General features: G+C 40.5%; 1 protein-coding gene across 1 annotated transcript; it reads left to right on the forward strand.

Annotated features, from left to right (window-relative positions):
• Positions 1 to 881: 881 nt before the first annotated feature.
• On the forward strand, positions 882 to 18,189 carry tut1 (terminal uridylyl transferase 1, U6 snRNA-specific). The gene is made up of 10 exons (XM_038296803.1): positions 882 to 1,084; positions 3,421 to 3,611; positions 3,707 to 3,913; positions 7,131 to 7,245; positions 7,356 to 7,483; positions 7,550 to 7,776; positions 7,862 to 7,971; positions 12,583 to 12,705; positions 13,262 to 13,354; positions 17,051 to 18,189. Exons 1-10 carry the CDS (start codon positions 1,000 to 1,002, stop codon positions 18,163 to 18,165), a joined length of 2,394 nt encoding a protein of 797 aa, XP_038152731.1. The 5' UTR covers positions 882 to 999; the 3' UTR covers positions 18,166 to 18,189.
• Positions 18,190 to 20,776: the final 2,587 nt, after the last annotated feature.

The following is a 20,776-nucleotide window of genomic DNA, read 5'->3' on the forward strand; positions in this document are numbered from 1 at the left end:
TTTGATTAATCAATTTTCTTCACCGTTGATTTGATTTTTGGTGCTTTTCAGCACCTTTAGCATATAACCTGTTTACTTCTAATAAAGAGACTATTAAGCAGGCTGATTATTTGCACAGATAACATTTCTCAATTAGGTTCTGTTTTGATTTTGAGCACAGATAATTTTCAAAACATTAAATTTAAACATCAAAAACATAAGCAACAATCTGAATTATCCTTGCTAGATATGGATTTGAGAACGTTTGTATACAGTGTACACAAAACCAATGTCCTTTTGTACAGCTCTGATGTCATTTCCATTAAAAGTGCAGCAGTGATTAAATGTAAACATTGGGAAAAAATTAAATACATTGTGCAATTTTGCAGTATTTTTGATTTGGTGTTATCGGTGTGATATAGAGACACATGATTTAAAAAAAAAAATGTAACAGTTGAGATGTCTGGTGGCAGTGGGGAGGAAGCTGTTTAGGTGTGTAGCATTCTGAATGGCATGTAAAAAGCTGTTCCAGGTCGCTGCCGCCAGGTGCCGCTGTTCTGTCAGATCAGCATGCGCAAGACGTCAGATTTGCGTTTATCTCTGGTTTTGTACGAAAAAAAAGAACTTTCAAAAAACACCCAAAAGTAAGCAGTTCTTTTGTACGTGACTAGAGGGATACACGCCCGTTGAGGTAGTTTAAACTGGTTTTTACTGGGTACGCTTGTCCGACAGAACACCGCCATGATGATAGAAATATGCCACACTGTTTGCATATTTCAGATAAATCAGGTTGATTAAAATCGTGTTCCTAATGATAGTTAATGAGCCTTGCTGCTAGAACACCGGTCTGTTTAAGCATTTTTGCGTAGCGGGAACCTTTTTGAAAAAAACTTGTACAACCCGAGCCTGTTTTGGAGACGGACTGGGGACTAGCGGCGACCTCAGGTTGGAGGGAGATTTGAGAGGCGCAGTGAGGGTAGTTATCCTCAAACAAAACTCATTTTCCACCAATTTACAAAAATGAGCGCCGTATCTCCAGACAGCGATATACAAACGACGAGCAGAGGGTTTAGCTGCAAACTGTGTAACGTCAATTTACCGAACTGTAAGTAAGGTTAGCTAACTCATGCACGCGCCTCTTGGCTCCAGATTTCCGCGGAAGCTCTAGAGTCCTGTTGGAAATGGTTTTATTATTGAAAAAGACGAGATTATGTCGATAAATGTTTCCATTCTTTACCTACATTAACGGATCAAAGTCATTTTCCAAGTTTCAGGTCGAAGCTACTTATTGGTCAGATTTATTACTTAATAGTGCCTCTTCCAAATGTTTACCCGTAGCACTTTGAGATTTTTTTCTTAAATGTAAAGTGCATTACAAATAAATTGTATTATGTATCTCAAAGCTTCATATTAGTTTATATTTTACTATGCCTACACACATTTTAAACATTTATTCTCTCTGAAATTTTGAGTACTGCATGTAATGTTAAGGTCCACACTATTAAGAGAATTACAGAAAATCCGCCTGATGCACAGCATATAACAATGACGTCAACAGAATGAAGGATCATATTTTCTAAATATTCAGCTAAGGTCGAGTTGGATACTTATTAGTGGAAAGTTGAGTGGAAGGAAAAAAGTTCCACTCAAAAAACCCACAACCCAAAAAAGTTGGGTTCATAAACAAAGCTGCAAATAGAACAGACATCCATTATTAGTTCCACGTTTTTTGTCCCTCTCTTCTTGTCCCTTTTCTTGTTGTTTTCCTCTATGTTTTGTACTCAGCTGACTTTTCATGCTGTCTCTAAAGGAATGAAAGATTTTTTCCAAGCACTAAGCTCACTTAGCTGATTGCTCCTTCCTGTGTTTCCAAAAAGGCCAAAGTAAATAACCCAGTCCTTCTTTTCACTGTAGACAAGCCATGATCTGCTTCTCTGTTCTCCATTTTTCATTTGGATGAAATAATAGCTGCATGAATCATGACAGCAGACAAGATAGAGGAGAGCAGGAGGCAGGGTTACCAATCTAGTTCGTTGCTTTTAGATGTTGTCTCCAAAGTCTCCAGTAGCAGAAAAAAGATTTGGCACTTGCCGCTTTTTGAAATAAAACCAGCAGCGGTGTCACTAAATTCACTAAATATAGCGACAAAAGCGCTAATTTGGCAACTCTGCTCTGTTTTAAAATGGTTTGCTGCTGTCTGTTTGGACCTTTCTGAACATGTGCAGCAAATGGGCGGCTGGGACACAAACACACTTAATATTATCAGTTCTCTGATGGCATTTTAGCAAAAGGATTTTAATCAAAAACATAATTAATGAGCACAAATAAGGAATAGTTGTCTTAACCACACATGTAAAAAGAGTTTTATGGGTCCCTCAGGAACTTGGGGCCCTAGGCAACAGCCTAGTATTGCCTAATGCTAAATCCTCCCCTATAAATCTTATTACTTTATAGACAGAAATTAAATTCTATTCAGTCTATTTCTATAGCGCCAAGTCACAACACATGTCATCTCAAGGCACTTTACAGTTCAACCAGATCATTCAGTCAGATTGATTCAAAGTTTTCTATCTAAGGAACTCATTGACTGCAAAGGCAATCCCTCACACTAAGCATGCTTGTAGCGACAGTGGAGAGGAAAAACTCTCCTTTTTTGTTCTTTTTTAAATTTTTAAGGCACCAGTGGCTACTTTTTTTTCACAGTAGGCTGTCAGGAAAGGGGGTATGGGGGAGGGGAGAGACGTGCAGGAAACAATCACAGGCTAGATTCAAACCTGGGTCGCCAGCGTCGAGGACTAAGGCCTCCGTACATGGGTTGTGTACGCTAACCACTGTGCCACCTGCACGCCGAAAAACTCCCTTTGAACAGGAAGAAACCTCGAGCAGAACCAGGCTCAGTGTGAGGCTCAGGCTCAGGCCCATCTGCTGAGGCCGACTGGGGTTCAAGGAGACGGAAGCAGAGATAGAAAAAGCAGCTGTAAAAGGCGGCCCCATCCAGGAAACGCAGCCAGGCAGACGAGCTCCGAGCCAGCTCCCATGCCAGAGGATGAAGAGAGCACATCCAGTTAGTCACAGTCAGAGAAACAGGACTACACTGGAAAAGTCCAGTTGATTGTTTTTAATTTTTTTTTTTTTTTCGGACAACTTTGAATCAATTTGACTGGATGATCTGGTGAACTGTAAAGTGTTGTGAAATGGTGCTATAGCAATAAACTGAATTGAACTGAATTAATCAGGGGTTTGATTCTAAAGTAAAAAGCAAACTTTAGACTGTAAGGTTAAAAGTTCAAATTTGAAGCCCGCTGAGGTGGTTTAGGTTGAAGCAAAAAACAACGCTCTAATCTATCTTTTAACCTTACTTTATAGTAACTTATTTGATATTGTTTATTTAATGCACTGCCTCTAATGATTCTGTCGGATCATTACTTTATTGGTTCCCAGTGCCAAGTGTCGATCAGCATGTGAAGGGGCGAAAGCATCAGACTCTGAGCTCAGTCCGCTCCACCAGGAAGAGCCACGAGGAGTGCAGTGTGTTCGTTAGTGGCATCAAACCAGAAATCTCTCAGACTGATTTGACGGAGTACTTCCAGCAGTTCGGGGCCGTCTCTGATGTCATCGTAGATAAAGACAAGGTCAGTTCAAACATGGTGTTAGTCCACGGTTGCAGCGTGCAGCTTTTTTAGCAGATTAACTGATGAAAAGCTGAGATGTTCCTGTGTGCTCCCAGGGGGTTTACGCCATCGTCCAGTTCAATGAGACGGAGAGCATCCAGGCGGCTCTGTCCTGTGTCGAGCACCAGCTGAAAGGTTTGAAGCTGAAGGTTAAACCACGGGAGAAGAAAGAGTTTAAACTGATTCCCAAGAAGAAAAATGATCCTCAGAACCTCCAACAGATTTTCGATCGTCTCAAGCCTGAGCTGTGCCAGCTGCCGTCGGTAAAACCAGACGAGTTCTCCTGTTTTCACTGCAGTCATAATTTAACAAAGTTATTATTGATGACCGACTTCTCTTTTACTTCTAGCAGTTTTCTTGCCAATCTTTTATCTGATATGTCGAGTCTAACATATATATCTATATATTAGACTTCAGAAATCAGATAAAAGATTGATCACATAGATATATGTGAGCAGATGATCCCAACAGAGCCAGAGATCTCTGCAGCTCCTATCGAGTTCTATGGGTCTTTTTATGGGCATGTTCTGCCAGAATGGGGTCATGACCCAAACTATTGGTTGGAATACTCTTCAAAAACTATTAACCATGGACGCTGCAGCAAGAAAAACCGCATCAACAGCCATTTTATTTGAATATGTGATGTTTTGATAACCGTAACCACATAGATACGCTTCATAATTTTTAAGTTTATTTTCTTTAGTAGATCTCCTGACCCCATGTTTGCTGCTGGGGTCACCAACCCAGAGACCGGGGGTCCTACATTCTGATCCTGGATCCTGAGGTTCTGCACCTCTTACCCTGAAATACCCCATCCACCGTATCCTCCTTTCCAGGCCGCCTGCTAAAGCAAAGCCTACTATTCCCCCCGTCTTAAGCCGCGGCATACACGAGAAATTCTCGATCGGGCCGACTTTCAGCCTGATCGTGGGTCATGTAGTGTACAGGTGCTAACAAAGGGTGATCAGCTGCTCTCGACCACGTCCCGATCAGGAACCGTAAGGTCAGAGGAAAATCAAACATGTTTGAAATTCAGTCGGCCGTCGTAAGATCGCAATAGAGTGTCGGGCCACACAGTGTGAGAACAAACTTTTAAACGCTGCGGTTTCGTTTGTACAGTTTGAGCTGTAGCTGTGTGCAACGACTGTAAAGCGTTTTTCCGGCTTTACTCCGCTCCGCCTTGCTTGAAGCTTGAGGAGATCATGCGCTATATTATTTAATTCATAGGAGAAAAACATGCTTTTATGAACACTTAGTTCAATATAACATAATTAAAACTTACCGTCAGCATCAGTCACAAATATTTTTGCTCAAATATTTTCTTTTCCTTGTGGGACTTTGTAATAGGGATAATGAAAAATATTCTCTGCTTCCAAACTCAGCATTTCTTTATCCATGCCTGCAATAAAAAGTCTGTTTTTAAGTTGTGAGATGCGCTCTTGGAAGTTGTTATGACTGGATTTTATGAAGCTTTGAAGCCTCTAAAATTAATATTTAAAGAGATGAGAAATCTGATTTGGGGTATGTTGAAATTAGAGCATAAGAATTAGGTTCCAATTTGTAGTTACCGTTCTGTCTTAGCTATATTTCACTTTAAAAAAACGGATTTTCTCGATGTTTATTTTCCTGTTTGGTATGATCGCAATTGCGGATCTTGACCTGTCCTGCTTCCAGCGGACCAGATCGGAACAAAATATAGCTCGACTCCGTATTTTGACCTTGAAGGACGAAGAAGATGTATGTGGAGGTTAACGTGCGGAGGATTAGCGGTGGATGTGGAAAAGTTCTCATTGATTAACATGACTGCACAAGAGCTCCGGGGCAGAGCGGAGTGGTGACAGAGGATGTGAGATCTGGGGGTTAGAAGTGTCTCTGCCTCAAAGTCCAAAAATCATGTCGTTAGCAGAACTGAACTGCATTCAATTCATTCATAATTCAGCTATTTGATTCTGATTTGGAAGCACAGATACAAAAAAGACATGGACAAAATAATTGGTTCCCTTCATCTAATTAAAGGAAAAAAACACAATGGTCACAGAAATAACGTAAATCAGCCAAAAGTAATAGTAGTCGGGCTTAAACTTTTAATTGGATTAATTGCGATTGATTATTGAAATAATTGTCAACTAATTTAGCAATTGATTAATCGTTAACAGTATAGAGACTGTAAAACGGGCCTTTAGCTGACAGAGCAACCCACTTAGAGCAGCAATTTTAACAAAATTGTAAAAAAAAAAAAAACGATATGTAAATAGTTTGCGTTTAGGATAAAAACACTTTTTCTTCGGTCAGTAGTTTCTATCCAGAACTTCTCACGTGGAAACGTTTATTTTCAACTGGTTTAATTCTGTAAAAAATCTACTTTAAGGAACATTTTGATAAACTGGTTATTAATCAATTCATCGAAAAAAATTATCTACAGATTACTTAGCAAAATAATTGTTAGTTGCCGCGCTAAATAATAGATTAAAGTTCTATGAAAATGAACAAATGAAAGGCAGACATTGTTTTTAAACAATACTTCAACAGAATGATTTATTAAATAAACTGATGAAATAGGCCTGGAAAAAAATCATTACAATAAAATTTTAAATAAACATTTTATGTCATAAAAGAAATTAAAAATCATAATTAATAATACATGTTATATTATATATATTAATAAAATAAAAAACAGGCCTGAAAAGGAGATAAGCATATTTATATTTCCAGCTACTTTTTTTCTCTTTTTTTTTTTCCTTATCGGCAACTTAGAACACAAAATAATAGAAGCAAAAGCAGTTTAAAAAATATATATATAATGTTTTCGTCACTAAGAACAGATAAGCAAAATCACCATGGTGTTACCCGAGCAGTTAATTAATTACATAGTATCTTTTTGTTTTCTAGCATTCCAGCAATGATAGATTTAAAAAAATCAAATAAAATATTACTAGTTTACACAATATCAACAATAATAGAGAGACATGCCAACAATGGTAATGGACAAATACCAGCAATGGTAAGAAGAACTACATCACACACAGTCTTTAGACTGTAATATTTTGTTTAAATTTAATCCAGTTTATTTTCATAGCTCTAGTTCACAACATGTAAACAAAAGACATTTTATAATCATCCAGTCAAATTGGTTTAAACCATCCAATCATTGACTTTACAGGATCCACTCCGGGATCAGCATGTAGAGACGGCAGACACACGTTTGTGATTTGTCTTTGACCTGCCAGCAATCCCTCGCACTGAGCACGCAGAGACAGTGGGGAGAAAGATGATCTATTCTTAATAAAGAAAACTGACATTTGTGTTGTAATGTGATCAGATTTATAAAAGCTGAGGGTTTTTCACTTTTCATTTGTTTCTGCATGATTTCCACATCTAGTTCCTTTGTTTCTATATGGAATCTAGAAGCTGTTTTTACACAGCATGTTAAACCAAGCTTGTGTTATTGATGGTTGTGAACGTACCTTTGTGTCCATCAAGGTGGATGCCCAGATGAAGTTCATGGTTGAACGATTTCAGCTGGGAGAAAATGAGAAGAAGGCCCGAGGCCTGGTGGTTCAACTCCTGCAGGAGGTCTTTGTGGAGTTCTTTCCAGGTGACCCCTCTTTGAATACTAGACATCACATGTTCCTGCTGAATAAACATCCTGACATCAGCATTAGGTCACTTTCCTGTTGGTCTTTTTAACATTTCTATGGTTTGCAGACAGTCAGATTTTGCTCTTTGGTTCGTCTGTAAACACTTTCGGCGTTCACTCCTGCGATTTGGACCTCTTCCTGGACCTGGAAAACACCAAGAAGTTCCAAGCAAGGGCCAAGACCGCCACAGAGCAGGTCTCACAACTTCCTTTCCATTTTCTTTTTCTCTGTGAGCTAAAAGATAACAGTTCCTCCCTCCAGGCAGGGGAAGGAATGTCGGACGACGGGCGCTCTGAGGACTCCATCCTGTCCGACATCGACCTGTCCTCCGCATCTTCGGCTGAGGTTTTGGAGCTAGTGGCGACCATTTTGAAACGCTGTGTCCCCAGCGTTCACAAAGTTCATGTGGTCAGCAGCGCTCGCCTCCCTGTGGTGAAGTACCATCACCGCGAGCTGAACCTGCAGGGCGATATCACTCTCAACAACAGGTGTGTGAGAGATTTCATTTTTTAAACTGAAACCACTCGATGTTCTTTATATTCCAGCTTTCTTCCCTCCTCCTTTGCCCATTAGACTTGGCGTGAGGAACACCCGCTTCCTCCAGCTCTTGTCAGGTGTGGAGGAGCGGCTGAGGCCTCTGGTGTTCACCATCCGCTACTGGGCCAAACAGAAGCAGTTAGCTGGTAAGATCCAGAAATTTTCACTAACATTTACATTTTGGACATTTAGGGTGTTATTTTATCTTTTAACCAGCAGGTGTCGGTAGAAACACACCTTCCTTTTCCAAACACTTCCTCTAAAATCGCAGATCTTTCTCTTCATTTGTTAATAATTTACTTTATCTTTTTATTCAAGCCTTAGTTAAGAGTGAATATATCCAAATTACATCTCTTTGTGTGTACATTCAGTAATCTTGAATGAAATCTTAATAAAGGTATTCTTCACTGAAGAGCAGACTAATTACCTTCACTCTGTTCCCTTTGAACTGCGCTTCAGCGCGCCGCTTTCATCAGGGCCGAGTCAGGAGCGCGGGATGACACGCCTTGACCCAAAATGAGGATCTAAAAGCAATCGCTTTGATCAGCCATGGCAATTTACAAAAAAAAAACAATCATAGGAAATTATCATGTGTCACAATGAAGTTTTCTAACATCAAAACCGATTGTAGAAGTCCTTTATGTGTCACTGTGATTGTGCTGTTTTTGACATCAGATAACTTCAGTGACGGTAGATTTCAGAGCTACTGCTTCTGTCAAAGTTCGAATGGATTCATCAGACGCTGAATCTTATTTACATATTAAGGTTTGGATTATTTTAATAGTATTTTTATGTCAAATAGTGAAACATTCATTATGAATTAATGCTATCCATTAATATTTAGGTGTAGCAGGATTTATTGTGAACATCTTAGAACTAATTCTCTTACCAACAAATGGACTAAATAAGCATACAGGCTGAAATATAAACACACGTTAGTATTTGGTTTTATGCAAATGTGCGAAGAGAAGCACAACTCCAACATATTTATACTTTAATAAATGTAAAACGGATCTATGCAATAAGTTACTCTGGTAAAGGTGCGTTCACATCGAACTTGATGCCAGCGACAGAGTCGCCACATTCATTTGGGGGGCCAACTGAAATGAGAAGAAAACACATAAAACAGACCCATTATACAGATACAGAATCTTTAATAGAATATACGCTGGTGAAAATTCTCAATCATCCAGGTCATTTTGAATTGAAAAAGCTTCTTGGATTGGAAGCGAAAAGTCTTCAAACTTGGAAACAAAGTCCAATGGATTCTTTTAATTTTCTTTTTTGGAAATAGAATAGACATCCATTATCTGTTCTAGGTTGTGTCCCTCTCTTCTTGTCCCTTTTCTTCTTCTTTTCCTCTCTATGTTTTGTACTCAGCTGACTTTTCATGCTGTCTCTAAAGGAATGAAAGATTTTTTCCAAGCACTAAGCTCACTTAGCTGATTGCTCCTTCCTGTGTTTCCAAAAAGGCCAAAGTAAATAACCCAGTCCTTCTTTTCACTGTAGACAAGCCATGATCTGCTTCTCTGTTCTCCATTTTTCATTTGGATGAAATAATAGCTGCATGAATCATGACAGCAGACAAGATAGAGGAGAGCAGGAGGCGGGGTTACCAATCTACTTGCACTGGAGAGCAGAGTTCGCTGCTCTTAGATGTTGTCTCCAAAATCTCCAGTAGCAGAAAAAAGTCTCTAGATTTGGCGCTAGGAGCTTTTTAGAAATCAAAGTGCTATAAGGGTCTGAAAAGTGGCTAAATATAGCGACTAAAGCGCTAAGTTGACAACACTTCTCTTTGCTTCGTCTGTTTTCAAATGGTTTGCTGCTGTCTGTTTGAACCTTTCTGAACGTAAGCCGCAAATGCACTGATCCAATATGGTGTACCCTGGAGGGGGGGGGGGGGGGGGGGGGGGGCATCTACTCCCAGACCGAGGTCTGATTTCAGAACTCCAGCGACCCGCGCTGGGCATCCACCATGGGGCTGCGTTGCCACAATCGCTCCTGTATCGTTGCTAGAAATGCATCTTTTGCATTGCAGCGCTCCTGAACGCACCCCTGCATGGGGTTATGATGTTAGTCAATCGTTCCAGTCACTGGAAACTCATCTCATGTTGTTTTGCATTTCTTTTGGTTTTAGTCGCTCATTAGTTTTTGAAAAATGAAAGTTTTGGGTCTAGTTTCAATCTTTTGGATTAATTATCTCTACAAATTACATCTCCTGTAAATGTCAACTGTTTCATATGAAAAAATTAAATGTAGGTATGATTTCTGGGGAAAACTTTTTTTATATAGAGGTGAAAGTATTTCTTATGTGTTTTAACACATCAGCTTTTAAGATTATTGAACTTGTTTCCATGGCTGATGGATTTCCAAAAATGTTCCTCATAAACTCACATCAGTTTCTGCAATAGTCTTTTAGGGGAATCATTTTGAAAGAGTATCAATGGGTTCATGTCTGACCGACAGCTGCTGTCAGGTGGTGGAGGGCGGAGCCAGATGAGCACAGGATGGCGCCCAGCATTGTTGATCCTTCAGCTTTGGACTGAAAGGTCACATATTAAATAATAGGCAAAAATGTCAGTGATTTAGATTAAGATCAACATTTTCATCTCGACAATTAAAACTCAGATGCATCGTCAGGTTGTAGTGGTGGTTATTTCGTCATTCTCTGACTATAGTTATAAAAACAGGCTTGATCAAAAATGTTTCCAGCTTCATATTTGACCCCCTACCTGAACTTTTAGAGCTTTGTTTTTTAAACAGTTTTCTCTTACTTAGAGTGTGACTTTAAACAGACGCGATGGAAGCCAGTTGTCCAGAACGAATAATGTCTTTTAAGAGAAACATTTTATGTTCCGATACGACAGAGAACCTGTTCAGACATGTGCTTAACCTGCTCAGGTTATAATTGAATGATAATTCAAATCAATCCAAAACGATCAGAAATGCAGTTTCCTGCTTTACATGTGAATAAACATGCAGCCACGTCACTGAGGGGGCTATCACCACGGCAACCTGCTGCCTCTGATATTCTACCTGCCGTCTCTAGAACTAAAACATCTAAAAAGAATATTCTCTCTTTAGAACAGAGGTGGAATTGAAACTATTATTTTTTGCTTTTGTTTTTTAAATTATTTTAGTCATTTAAAAAGCTTAGTCATTTTAATACTGTGATTAAATGTGATTAAAGGAAAATAATCGCTGGATTAATTGGTTCCTAAGATAACGGAGGCCGTAGCTGTCCTCTGTCCTATAAATATTTTTCCATGTTTGAGTGTTTGTTGATAATGGTTACAAATGAGAAAATAAAATCCAAATGTTACATGGGGTGTATTAATATCTGAACCTTGTTTCCCTTTAATTTAACCACATTAGATTAAAGCCATCGAACCATTAAGGCCAGAACACACAGAATCCGATTTTGCTTCTGATCCGACAGAAAATCGTCGGACCTGGTCGAGGTGTTTAGCTCTCTTTGAAATCAATGGAGGAATTAAAACACAGACACGATTTTACGCAAGGGGGCCGCATAGGTCCCACTGCGATAGACCCCAGGTCTACTTTATTGGACTACGCAGATATTCAGCTGCCATTTCATGAGTCTGACAGGAAGAGAGACGCGGTAACAAAGTAAAACGCACCCGCTTTGGGGGAAAATACTAAATAGAATCTGTTAATCGAATGGGGAAAGAGGCAGTTTTGGAGTCTCACATTGCGTATATAGTAAGCATGACAGACTGGTGCAAAAACTATGAATGAAACATTAAAATATAATGCTTCATCCATGATAGGAGTTCAGGAGAACAGAAAACAGTTCATTTCTATTCAAAATTCCTATTCATTCATTCGTTCATTCAAAGTAGTCATCCTCTTTGAGCCTCACAAAAAAAAAAAAAAAACAGGGGTCTTTTTATGAACAAAATAAGATCTCTCTCCAGATCTCTCCCTGATAATCACCTCTCTGCCTCAGTCGGCATAGAAACCGTCTCATTGCTCATTATTGCTGTTTTTCTCTTCTGTAGACGTAGATCTCATTGTGTTTTTAATATATGAACATTCTCTATCTGTTCTGGTTTGGATGGCGGCACAGACTCGTTTAATAGAGGTTTGCTTTATAAAAAGCGCCTGTGGTTTTTATTTTTTTTAAATAACTTTTCATAATCTGTCCATGTCAAATGTGGGAATTTGTTTTAATTTGCGTTGCGGCAGATGGCCGCTCACACTGAGCCTGGTTTTGCTGGAGGTTTCTTCCTGTTAAAGGGAGTTTTTCCTCTCCACTGTCGCTACAAGCATGCTTAGTGTGAGGGATTGCTGAGGAGTCAATAAGTCGATGCAATCAACTGGTTTTCCTTAGATAGAAAACATTGAATCAATCTGACTGAATGATCTGGTTGAACTTTAAAGTGTCTTGAGATGACATGATGTGAATTGGCGCTATAGAAATAAACTGAATTGAATTGAAGTTTAGAACAGAGACACAGGTGAATAAAAATCTTTGCAGATCTGCCCACCCTGCCTAGTCGGAGCCTCTCTATACGCTGACAGTGTGACATGGAAAAAAATGGGATTGGAGATAAAAAAGTTGTACACAGCCGGTGTGTTTAGGCCTTTAGAAACGATCTTTAAATAAACCGTTTAGTTCCAGGGTGTCTTTCAGCTTTTAAACAATCGTCTCATTCAGGATGCATCAGATGAATAAAAGTCTCCAGTCGTTCTCTGATTCCAGCTTCTTCATGTCACCAACATGTGACCCTCAGGTAACCCCAGCGGCGCCGGCCCCCTCCTCAACAACTACGCTCTGACGCTGCTGATCATCTTCTACCTGCAGAACTGCGAGCCTCCCGTCCTCCCCACTGTGGACCAACTCAGAGACATGGCCTGTAAGTGTTGCCTTTCTAACAACAGGGGCAAATAATCTTTTTATTCTTTTCAGAGGAGGAGCATTAATAAACATGAGCACATTAGTCTGATGGTGTCAACATGGTAACTCTACCCTGCAGGCTAATTTTTCCTCTGAGGTCCCTGGCAGGTGGATGGTGCAAAACAAAAAAGACACGCATTAAAACACATGATTCATAAAAAAAGCAACAAGATCAGACTCTTAACCGCGCAATCAGGTAAATTGTTTGCTGCCGTAGAAATAATTCTACTAATTAATCAAGAGAAGAGTGTTACATTACTAAGAATGCTAATGGTAGGAAACTGACACGTTTCACGAGGAAATTGTTCATCAGCAGCTGCCAGGAGAGACTGATGGGTGGAGCTACATGGAGCTACGGCTCAGGTGGAAGAATCTGTAAGGAATGGAAACCATCTGGCCTCAGCTGAACGTTTCCACAAGCAGCAGCTTCTTAGATTGTTTGAAACTAATTCAAGTCTAACCTGAAAATATTAGCAATGTTGGCTTTAATAGTTGCTGTGCTTTTTTTTTAACAGGTGAGGAGGAGGAATGCGTGATCGAGGGCTGGAACTGCACCTTTCCTAGTCAGCCCATTGCCGTTCCAGCCAGCAAGAACACTCAGGACCTCTGTAAGTCCATATAAAACAAAACAAAACTTAATGTCCCTCATAAACATTCACTGTTTTTTATTCTTAAAGCAAGTTTGACTTGAATTGGATGTGATTTATGTGAAGAGTGAGTAATTAGGAAGAAGAATCCCTGTTAAAACATGGCAGGCCTTTTGTATTCCTTCACTCTGATTGCAGTGGTGTTACTGCATTAATCAATTATACCACTGTGTGTAATTCAATCTGCATCAGTCAAACTGTTCTTTAGAGGCCTCAGAGGTTTGTTAAAGAGCAAACGGCATCATGAAGAGCAAGCAACCCAGCAGATTGCTGAGGAGAAGTTTAAGGAAGAGAGAGGATGTAAAGCAGTTAAGCAGAAGGATGCAAAAAGAAAGCCTTTTGCATTTTACCACCAGCCGAGCAGGAAATCCCAAAACAACTTAGTCTTTCATGAAGTTAGCCATCCCAAACATAAACAATGATTTAATCAAAGCATCGTTTTGTGTTCTGTTTGTTAAATCAAATAATTTTTAAAACATGAAAACTGATTTTGATAAACTCTTCATTCAATCCAGCTAATTCTGAGTGATTAATCCCAGGGTGGACAAACCGCTGTGGCCCTTAGATGTATCCGGCAGTCAGAGACAAACTCCTTCAAAGCTGATGAAGTACGAACCAAAACTCAAATTTACAGTGCGCTTTTGAAACCGTGCCAAGATCCGTCCGAGCACGGTAACCAAGACGACTGTTGAGTGTAAACGGTATGCACAACTGAGCCGGACTGTGGCGGACACAACCGAACTGAGCTAAACTGGTACAAGTCCATCAGTAGAGCTCGGCGCGGTTCAGTTCTGGCTCAGTTCTCAGAAAACAAATACCCCATTTACACTGCCCTTTAAAACCGGTCCGAGCTCAGTAACTGAGATAACTTATGGTGTGTAAATGGAAAGCAAACTGAACTGAACCGAGCTAGAACCGAACCGAGCTAACTGCAGACCAGTTCCAGAGGTGGGCTCGGCTCGGTTTTTCCCTGGCTCGCTTCTCTGATAACAAGAGCGCATGAGCAGAACGGGTCATCTCCGTCTGGCTGCACATCGCGATTCACGCTCCATTCCAGTAGTTGGCGGTAATGCCCCTCTGGAAGTTGCTTGCCAACCAACACAAAACAGAAGAAGAACTATAAACAACAATCGAAAGCCGACTTTGTCAAGTAAATCCACGAAAGGTTGCCGTCTTCGCCTGACCCTCCGTAAACACCGAAGTACAGCATTAATAATTAAGCATAACTTTCTGAATGTGACGGGCGCTGCCATTTTGATTTGCTTGATTCCCTCCTTCTTCGTCTTCTTCTTCTTCTTGTGTTTTATGGCGGTTGGCAAACAACTTTTGGTGCATTACCGCCACCAACTGTTTGAGTTCCTCCTTCAATACTGGCAGTAATACCGCAGATCGTCACTAGGAGGCGAGGAGTCGAGGAACCGGGATAGCGTGATGTGTAAACGGTCGTCAGAACCAATCTCGGCCTGGTTAACTGATCCGAGCTCGGACCGGTCTCGGCATGGATCGGTTTTTTAGTGTAATGGGGTAAAAAAGCTCATGAGCAGACCGCGTTATCTCCTTACAGTCAGCCTCCGTAATTCAGACATTCGTAAAAATAATGGCTTCCCTAACGTGCCACGCGATTTCCAGTAGGGATGCACGATATTGGGATTTTGGCCGATATGCCGATATTTTAAAACTCATGTAGCCGATAACCGATATCGATACCGATGTTAAAGCTGGACAAAAATAAGTAGCCATTGAAAATAGCAGTTTTGTTATCCATTTCTGACACTTTGAAAAATAATATACTCAAATATATTTTCATATGCTGATATCAAATTGATTTTTAAAAACGCGGTATCGATCTATTTTACTTTCAAAATCTCGTGAAATTTCATCGTTCTGTTACAAACTCTCGTGATATTTTGCAAATTCTTGTGAGATTTTGTTAGTAAAATAGATCGATACCGCGTCAATATATCAACATATAAAAATATGGCAAAATTTCGTGGATTTTCGGGGGATTTGGTAGCATAACGATGACATATAGCAATATTTCATTAGTAAAAGAGATTGATATGGTGTTTTTAAATGGCAATATATCAGCATATGAAGATATTGTGATATTTTAATGTATCAATATTTTTTCCCTCGTCTTTAGAAGTTTTTAAGTCTGTAAAAAAAGAAGTTTTTGAGGAAGAAGAAGAAGTATTTTTATTTATTTATTTTTTTAGAAACTCCGAAGCTGATCAAATATCGGGTTAAATATCGGTGGGGTGGCCGATGTCCGATATTTAGTTTTAAGGCCGATACAGGCCGATACCGATAGGGGGCCCATTATATCGAGCATCCCTAATTTCCAGTGATGATTCTGCTTAGCAGAGTGATGAACCTCAACGTCTGTCGATGTTTCCTGCTTCTTTAAGCCCTGATTAGGCTATCGTTTTTCGTATCCACTTCCCTAAAGCCGTCTCGGTCACGTAAATTCACCGAAGGCTGCTTTCTTCGCCTGACTCTACGCAAAATTCCTGAATGTTAAGGGCGCCGCCATGTTGGCTTGATTGTTTACCTCTAAAGAGCAGTAGTACTGTAGACCGTCCCTAGGAGGCGAGGAACTGTTCTAGCGTGATCCAAGCTCTGCACGGATTTAGAGACTAGTGTAAATGGGGCTAAAGGGTCAGGAACTATGGTTTCCTTCTTCTTGAGTTATGTTTTACCTGCAGGGTTCTGATTCCTCCTTCAAATACTGGGAAAAAACTAAAAGACACCCATCTTTAAAAGTCATTAAATGTTTTTCTGAAGGTTTTATATTTATGTCATTATTGTCTGTTTGCTCAGCTCTGGATTCTAGCATGTAAGCTAACGTGTTCGTGACACTTGCACTAAAACTTCTCACTGGTGAATCGGTGAACTGCAAAGGGACAAAAAGGCGAGGATTACTTGAAATTAATTGATTGTTAGAGGTTTTAATCCAGCTCTCTCTGCAGGGAGAGACTTTAAACAGTCGGCTACAAAGGAACCATTTAGCTGTGAACTGAAGAGTTTATATTTACAAACAGACCAATAGAGAGTTCTTTCTTGTCCCAGTAAATAATCTGGACCAGACTTTGGATCCATGCTCTGGCATTCCTTCTCTTGCTAATACCAATGAGGCTCTGCTTGAGAATGAACAGCATCGCCCTCCAGTGGTCAGGGAAATATTACAACACTGAAAAGATTTTAATTAATCGGATGGAAATATTTTGATCCAACAAAAAACTAATTTGATTGTAAGTAAATGATTTGTTTACATGCCTAGTTTAGTTAGTCAAAGTGGAATAGTGTCCCGTTGCTGTGGCACACTTAGGTAAACTTCCCATTTCAAGACGCCTTTTGATTCTGTTCAGCATTAATGTTTGGATTGTCAATCAGCATAAACCTTCCCAATCATGTCAGAATCTATGTCCATGTAATCATAGCATCAGATGACGCTCACAATGGTTTGAATTTGAGGAAATTGGTTCTGAAGTTGTTGGGAACCCGGTCCTTGTCTTTGACTTTCCCATTAAATTCCAACATGCTTGAGTTTTATTAATAACATAAAAGATTTTACGGTTTAAAAGTAGGATATTTTTAAGCTGTTGACCAGAACACCTCCATCTTTTAACTTCTTGTTCTGATGTTTTCTCCTCCCAGGTTCTCTGCTCGCTGGCTTCTTCTCCTTTTACGCTCAGTTTGATTTTGCCAGCAGCGTCATTTCCCTCAGGGAGGGTCGTCCGCTTCCAGTCAATAACTTCCTTCCACAAGAGAAAGACGATGAAACAACGCTGGACGGAAAAGCTGCAAAGCCTGATCAGCACCGCCCAAAACTGGGCCCCCTAAACCTCCTGGACCCCTTTGAGCTTTCCCACAATGTGGCTGGAAACCTGAACGAGCGCTCGCTGCGTAGCTTCCAGAAGGAGTGCCAGGAGGCCGAGAAGTACTGCCGCAGCCTACGCTATCAACGCAAGAGCACTAAGGGGAAGACGTGGGGACTGGCGCGCTTGCTCAGCCCGCCTGGGGAGGTCCAGCAGGCCAAACCAGAGCAGTTTGTCATCAGCATCCCCTTCAAGTCAGAATCGCTCCCAGAGAAGCTCGGCAAGGAGCTGCAGCTGGCGGGCGAAGGTTCCAGGCTGCTGTGGTTCCAGAAGGTCTGCTCTGCTGTGGAGGCTGTTCTGACGGCCGTCCTCAGGTGTCACCTCCTTCCCTCCGCAGCTGCAGGTTTCAGTGAGAATTTAGCTACCGGCGCCGAGGACATGGACACCACGGCGTCTTCGCTTAACGACAGCAACCAGAGTGTCGAATCTAAAGGCGACAGCAGCCCTCAGCCGGCAGCCGCCGTCGGTGCCAAGAGGCCTCTGTCCTCTGGCAGCGATTCCTCCGTGTCGCCTCACGGCAAAAAGCCCAGACTGGCAAGAAGGCGGAGGCCTGAATTCCCTCCGTGGATGTTTGTCCAAAAGCACACGGTGTGGCTTGGCAGGCGCAAAGTGAGACGGGAGCTGATGAAAGATACAGACTGCAGGCCTGAGGGCAGCTGCATGGAGCTGGAGTCCCAGGTCAGCGCCTCCATCGCTGAACGGGAGCCAGAGCTGAAGGAGCCCCTGGAGTTTAAAGTCTGCCCCCAGATGGCCGGCGGAACGGAAAACACACGCGTGCTGCTGAAGCTGGAGCCGAGCAGCGACCAGGCGGGAATTTTTCATGACTTCTTTCACTTCCTGGAAGAGTTTGTTCCCAAGATGGTGGAGACGCTGCTGGAGAAAGGAACGGCTTAAAACGAGCCGTCTGCAAAAAAAAAATGTTTCTTGAGTGAATGGGAAGGAGCTTTACTGTTGGTTTATATTTAACTGCTCATTTATTACTGTATAAATGTCAAGTAATTTTCTTTGTTCTTCTGATTTCGTCCTTATCAGGCTTTTTTTTTTTAAAGTTTGAGACTTGGCATTCTTTTTTCTGTTTGCTTTTATTTGTGTTGATTCAAAAAACAGAGAAAATAAATGAATAAAAGCCTTTCTCATTCTAAAAACCATCATTTATTTCCTGAAACATCTTAAATCGCCATATTGTTGTTTTTTTTTTTTTTTTATATTCCATTATTGTCACATTTGCACTGGTAGCACTAAGACAGATGATAGTGATTACTCTGACAGGCAGCGGCTTTTATTGCAGCAGGACAGGCTGCAGCTGAGCGATGCGCAGAGCTCACATACACTGATTAACACCATTCATCTCACTTTTTAAAGCAGATTACAGCCAGACGGCAGGTTTTAGTGTTCAGGGAGGTCAATGGTGAGAAAGATTTAAAAGTTGTCACTAATCTCCACCTGTTGGTTCTGGTTTTTATATCAATAACGCAAAATGTGATTTATGTTTTATGGCTGTTTTAAAAAAATACTTAAAGATTTACATAAAATTAATACATTTTATAGATTTACAGGAGGACAAAAAGGCAGGTTAGCACCTCCCTCCCCAGTCAGTCACTTCCTTATAGAAGATGTTTATGTTACATATGATATGATATAATACATTTTGCTGCTATCAGTAGGTTTATCCTGCTTCCACTTTACCCTGTAACTCAGTTGATGAGCTGGTTGATCATTTCTAAGGTTAGTGACATCATTGATTCCATTTCTCCAGTTAAAGTGAACGTTTTCTCTGGGAAGATGAAATCTCCATGGAGAAATGCTCCAGCAGTGAGGAAGGAGAAGGAAGAGTGTCGAAAAGCCCAAATAATGGACTCCAGATTCACTATTAAATTATAAAGAGAAGCATCACAGATTGAAGATAATCTTTCTTTGAGATTATCAACTAAAACATAAAGCTGGTGCCAGTTGGCAGGTTAATAAACCCTGTGGTCGATGAACTCTAAAAAGGCCTGCAATGACTTTGCAAAGTTTTTACTTAGAAAATTAAAGGTATAAAAAAGCAGTCTCTACATAAACATTAACTCCATCACCAATCTGGCACCATTTAGAATAAACCCTTAAAAAAAAAATAATTTTGCCAAATAAACTGCAAAAGTTTAGAGGAAATTGTTCAGTAGCTGAGATCCTCTTCCTTTTACCCACAGATTATTTTTTATTTTTTTGTAATATGGACACCTATCCCCACTCCCTGTTATATCCTGGCATGAAGGAAACACTGACATATTTCAGACCTTTTACCCGAATTGCTCTTATTCCCAATCCGTCTTTATCAGATTTATGTACAGAATTTCCCCACTTTCCTTGATGGGCCCTTAGCTGGTCCCTTACAATTCCCTTTTAAACATCAATCTTTATACTATAATATTCTTTCTGTCATGATTTGTGGACATTAAGATCTAAAGAGAAGCGTCATCTCCATCTCAGACCCTGTTTTTCAGTGAAAGTGTGGAGTCGGAGTAAAGAAAATTTTGCAGGAGGAGGTCACTCCAGGGGCTGGAAGTTTAAGGGGAATTTTGCTGGGAGTCGCAGGGAAGTGGGCTGCCATTAAGCTGGTGTTTGACTGGGAAGGGCCATTTTGAATGGCTGCTCCTTTATCTAAGTTCTTGTAACATAAATAAGATTTTATTGTCTCTGAGGAAAGTGATCAAGTTCATCTAGTGCTGAAGTCTCAGAGCTTTCAAGCTGAGCTTAATGCTTAATCTTTGATTATCATTCCCATGAACCCACTCCTGTTTTTATTTATTTCTTCTGTTTTAATGTCAAATCCTGGGAAAATGAGAGGAAATTCCCCAGTGCCTGTGCACAGAAAGTTGGTCAGTAATCCAGAAATAATTTAAAACTCATGCTTTTATTTAAAACTATAAAGTAAAATGGGTCAATACTCCTGTCTGGGGGAAAAAACAGCATCCCAGGTGCATCATTATGTCCAAAATGGCTGCACAGTATCATTGTTGCCACTTTGCTCTACGTTTCTCTAAAAGAGAAAGATTTCTCTGAGACTAATGTGAATAATCTCTTTCACCAACCCATTGAGTCTGATAGAAAGGTGAGTCTGATATACGGCCACTCAAAGGCAGCTCTAAGCCTTGGGTTCACAGTGATTTATTTCACATCTCGAGCTGTGAAAGCTTTCGGCATAAACCAACAGAAAGGTTTACCTAGATGAAATTCACAAGAGATCCAGAACAGTTTGAGGATGTTAAAAACAGGTGATCATACAATCAAAGGCAGCAGTGCAGCAAGCACTCACACTTTACTCATTTTCACATATTATGTCTGAAAACAGGAGTTGTTACATGTATGATAGTGGAGCCTGTAGCTGTAGGTTGTTTTTTTTTTTTTTTAGGCTGCATCCCGCTGGGAGGAATCACGGTGAGCTCCCAAAGGGAGCCCAAACCTCTCACAGCTTTTGGGAAATGTCTGCTCACCATCTGCTGTGAAGCATGCATTCATCCTACCA

The sequence above is a fragment of the Cyprinodon tularosa genome, unplaced genomic scaffold (assembly GCF_016077235.1).
Source record: "Cyprinodon tularosa strain WSP-4 unplaced genomic scaffold, ASM1607723v1 ctg377, whole genome shotgun sequence".
In the NCBI taxonomy this organism is placed as follows: domain Eukaryota; kingdom Metazoa; phylum Chordata; class Actinopteri; order Cyprinodontiformes; family Cyprinodontidae; genus Cyprinodon; species Cyprinodon tularosa.

Excerpts from the sequence above, each read along its gene's own strand:
- tut1 (XM_038296803.1), top strand. The coding sequence starts at position 1,000 with ATGAGCGCCGTATCTCCAGACAGCGATATACAAACGACGAGCAGAGGG. Across the intron at positions 3,612-3,706 it reads TCATCGTAGATAAAGACAAG|GGGGTTTACGCCATCGTCCA; the intron begins GTCAGTTCAAAC and ends GTGTGCTCCCAG. Across the intron at positions 7,484-7,549 it reads CCAAGACCGCCACAGAGCAG|GCAGGGGAAGGAATGTCGGA; the intron begins GTCTCACAACTT and ends TCCTCCCTCCAG.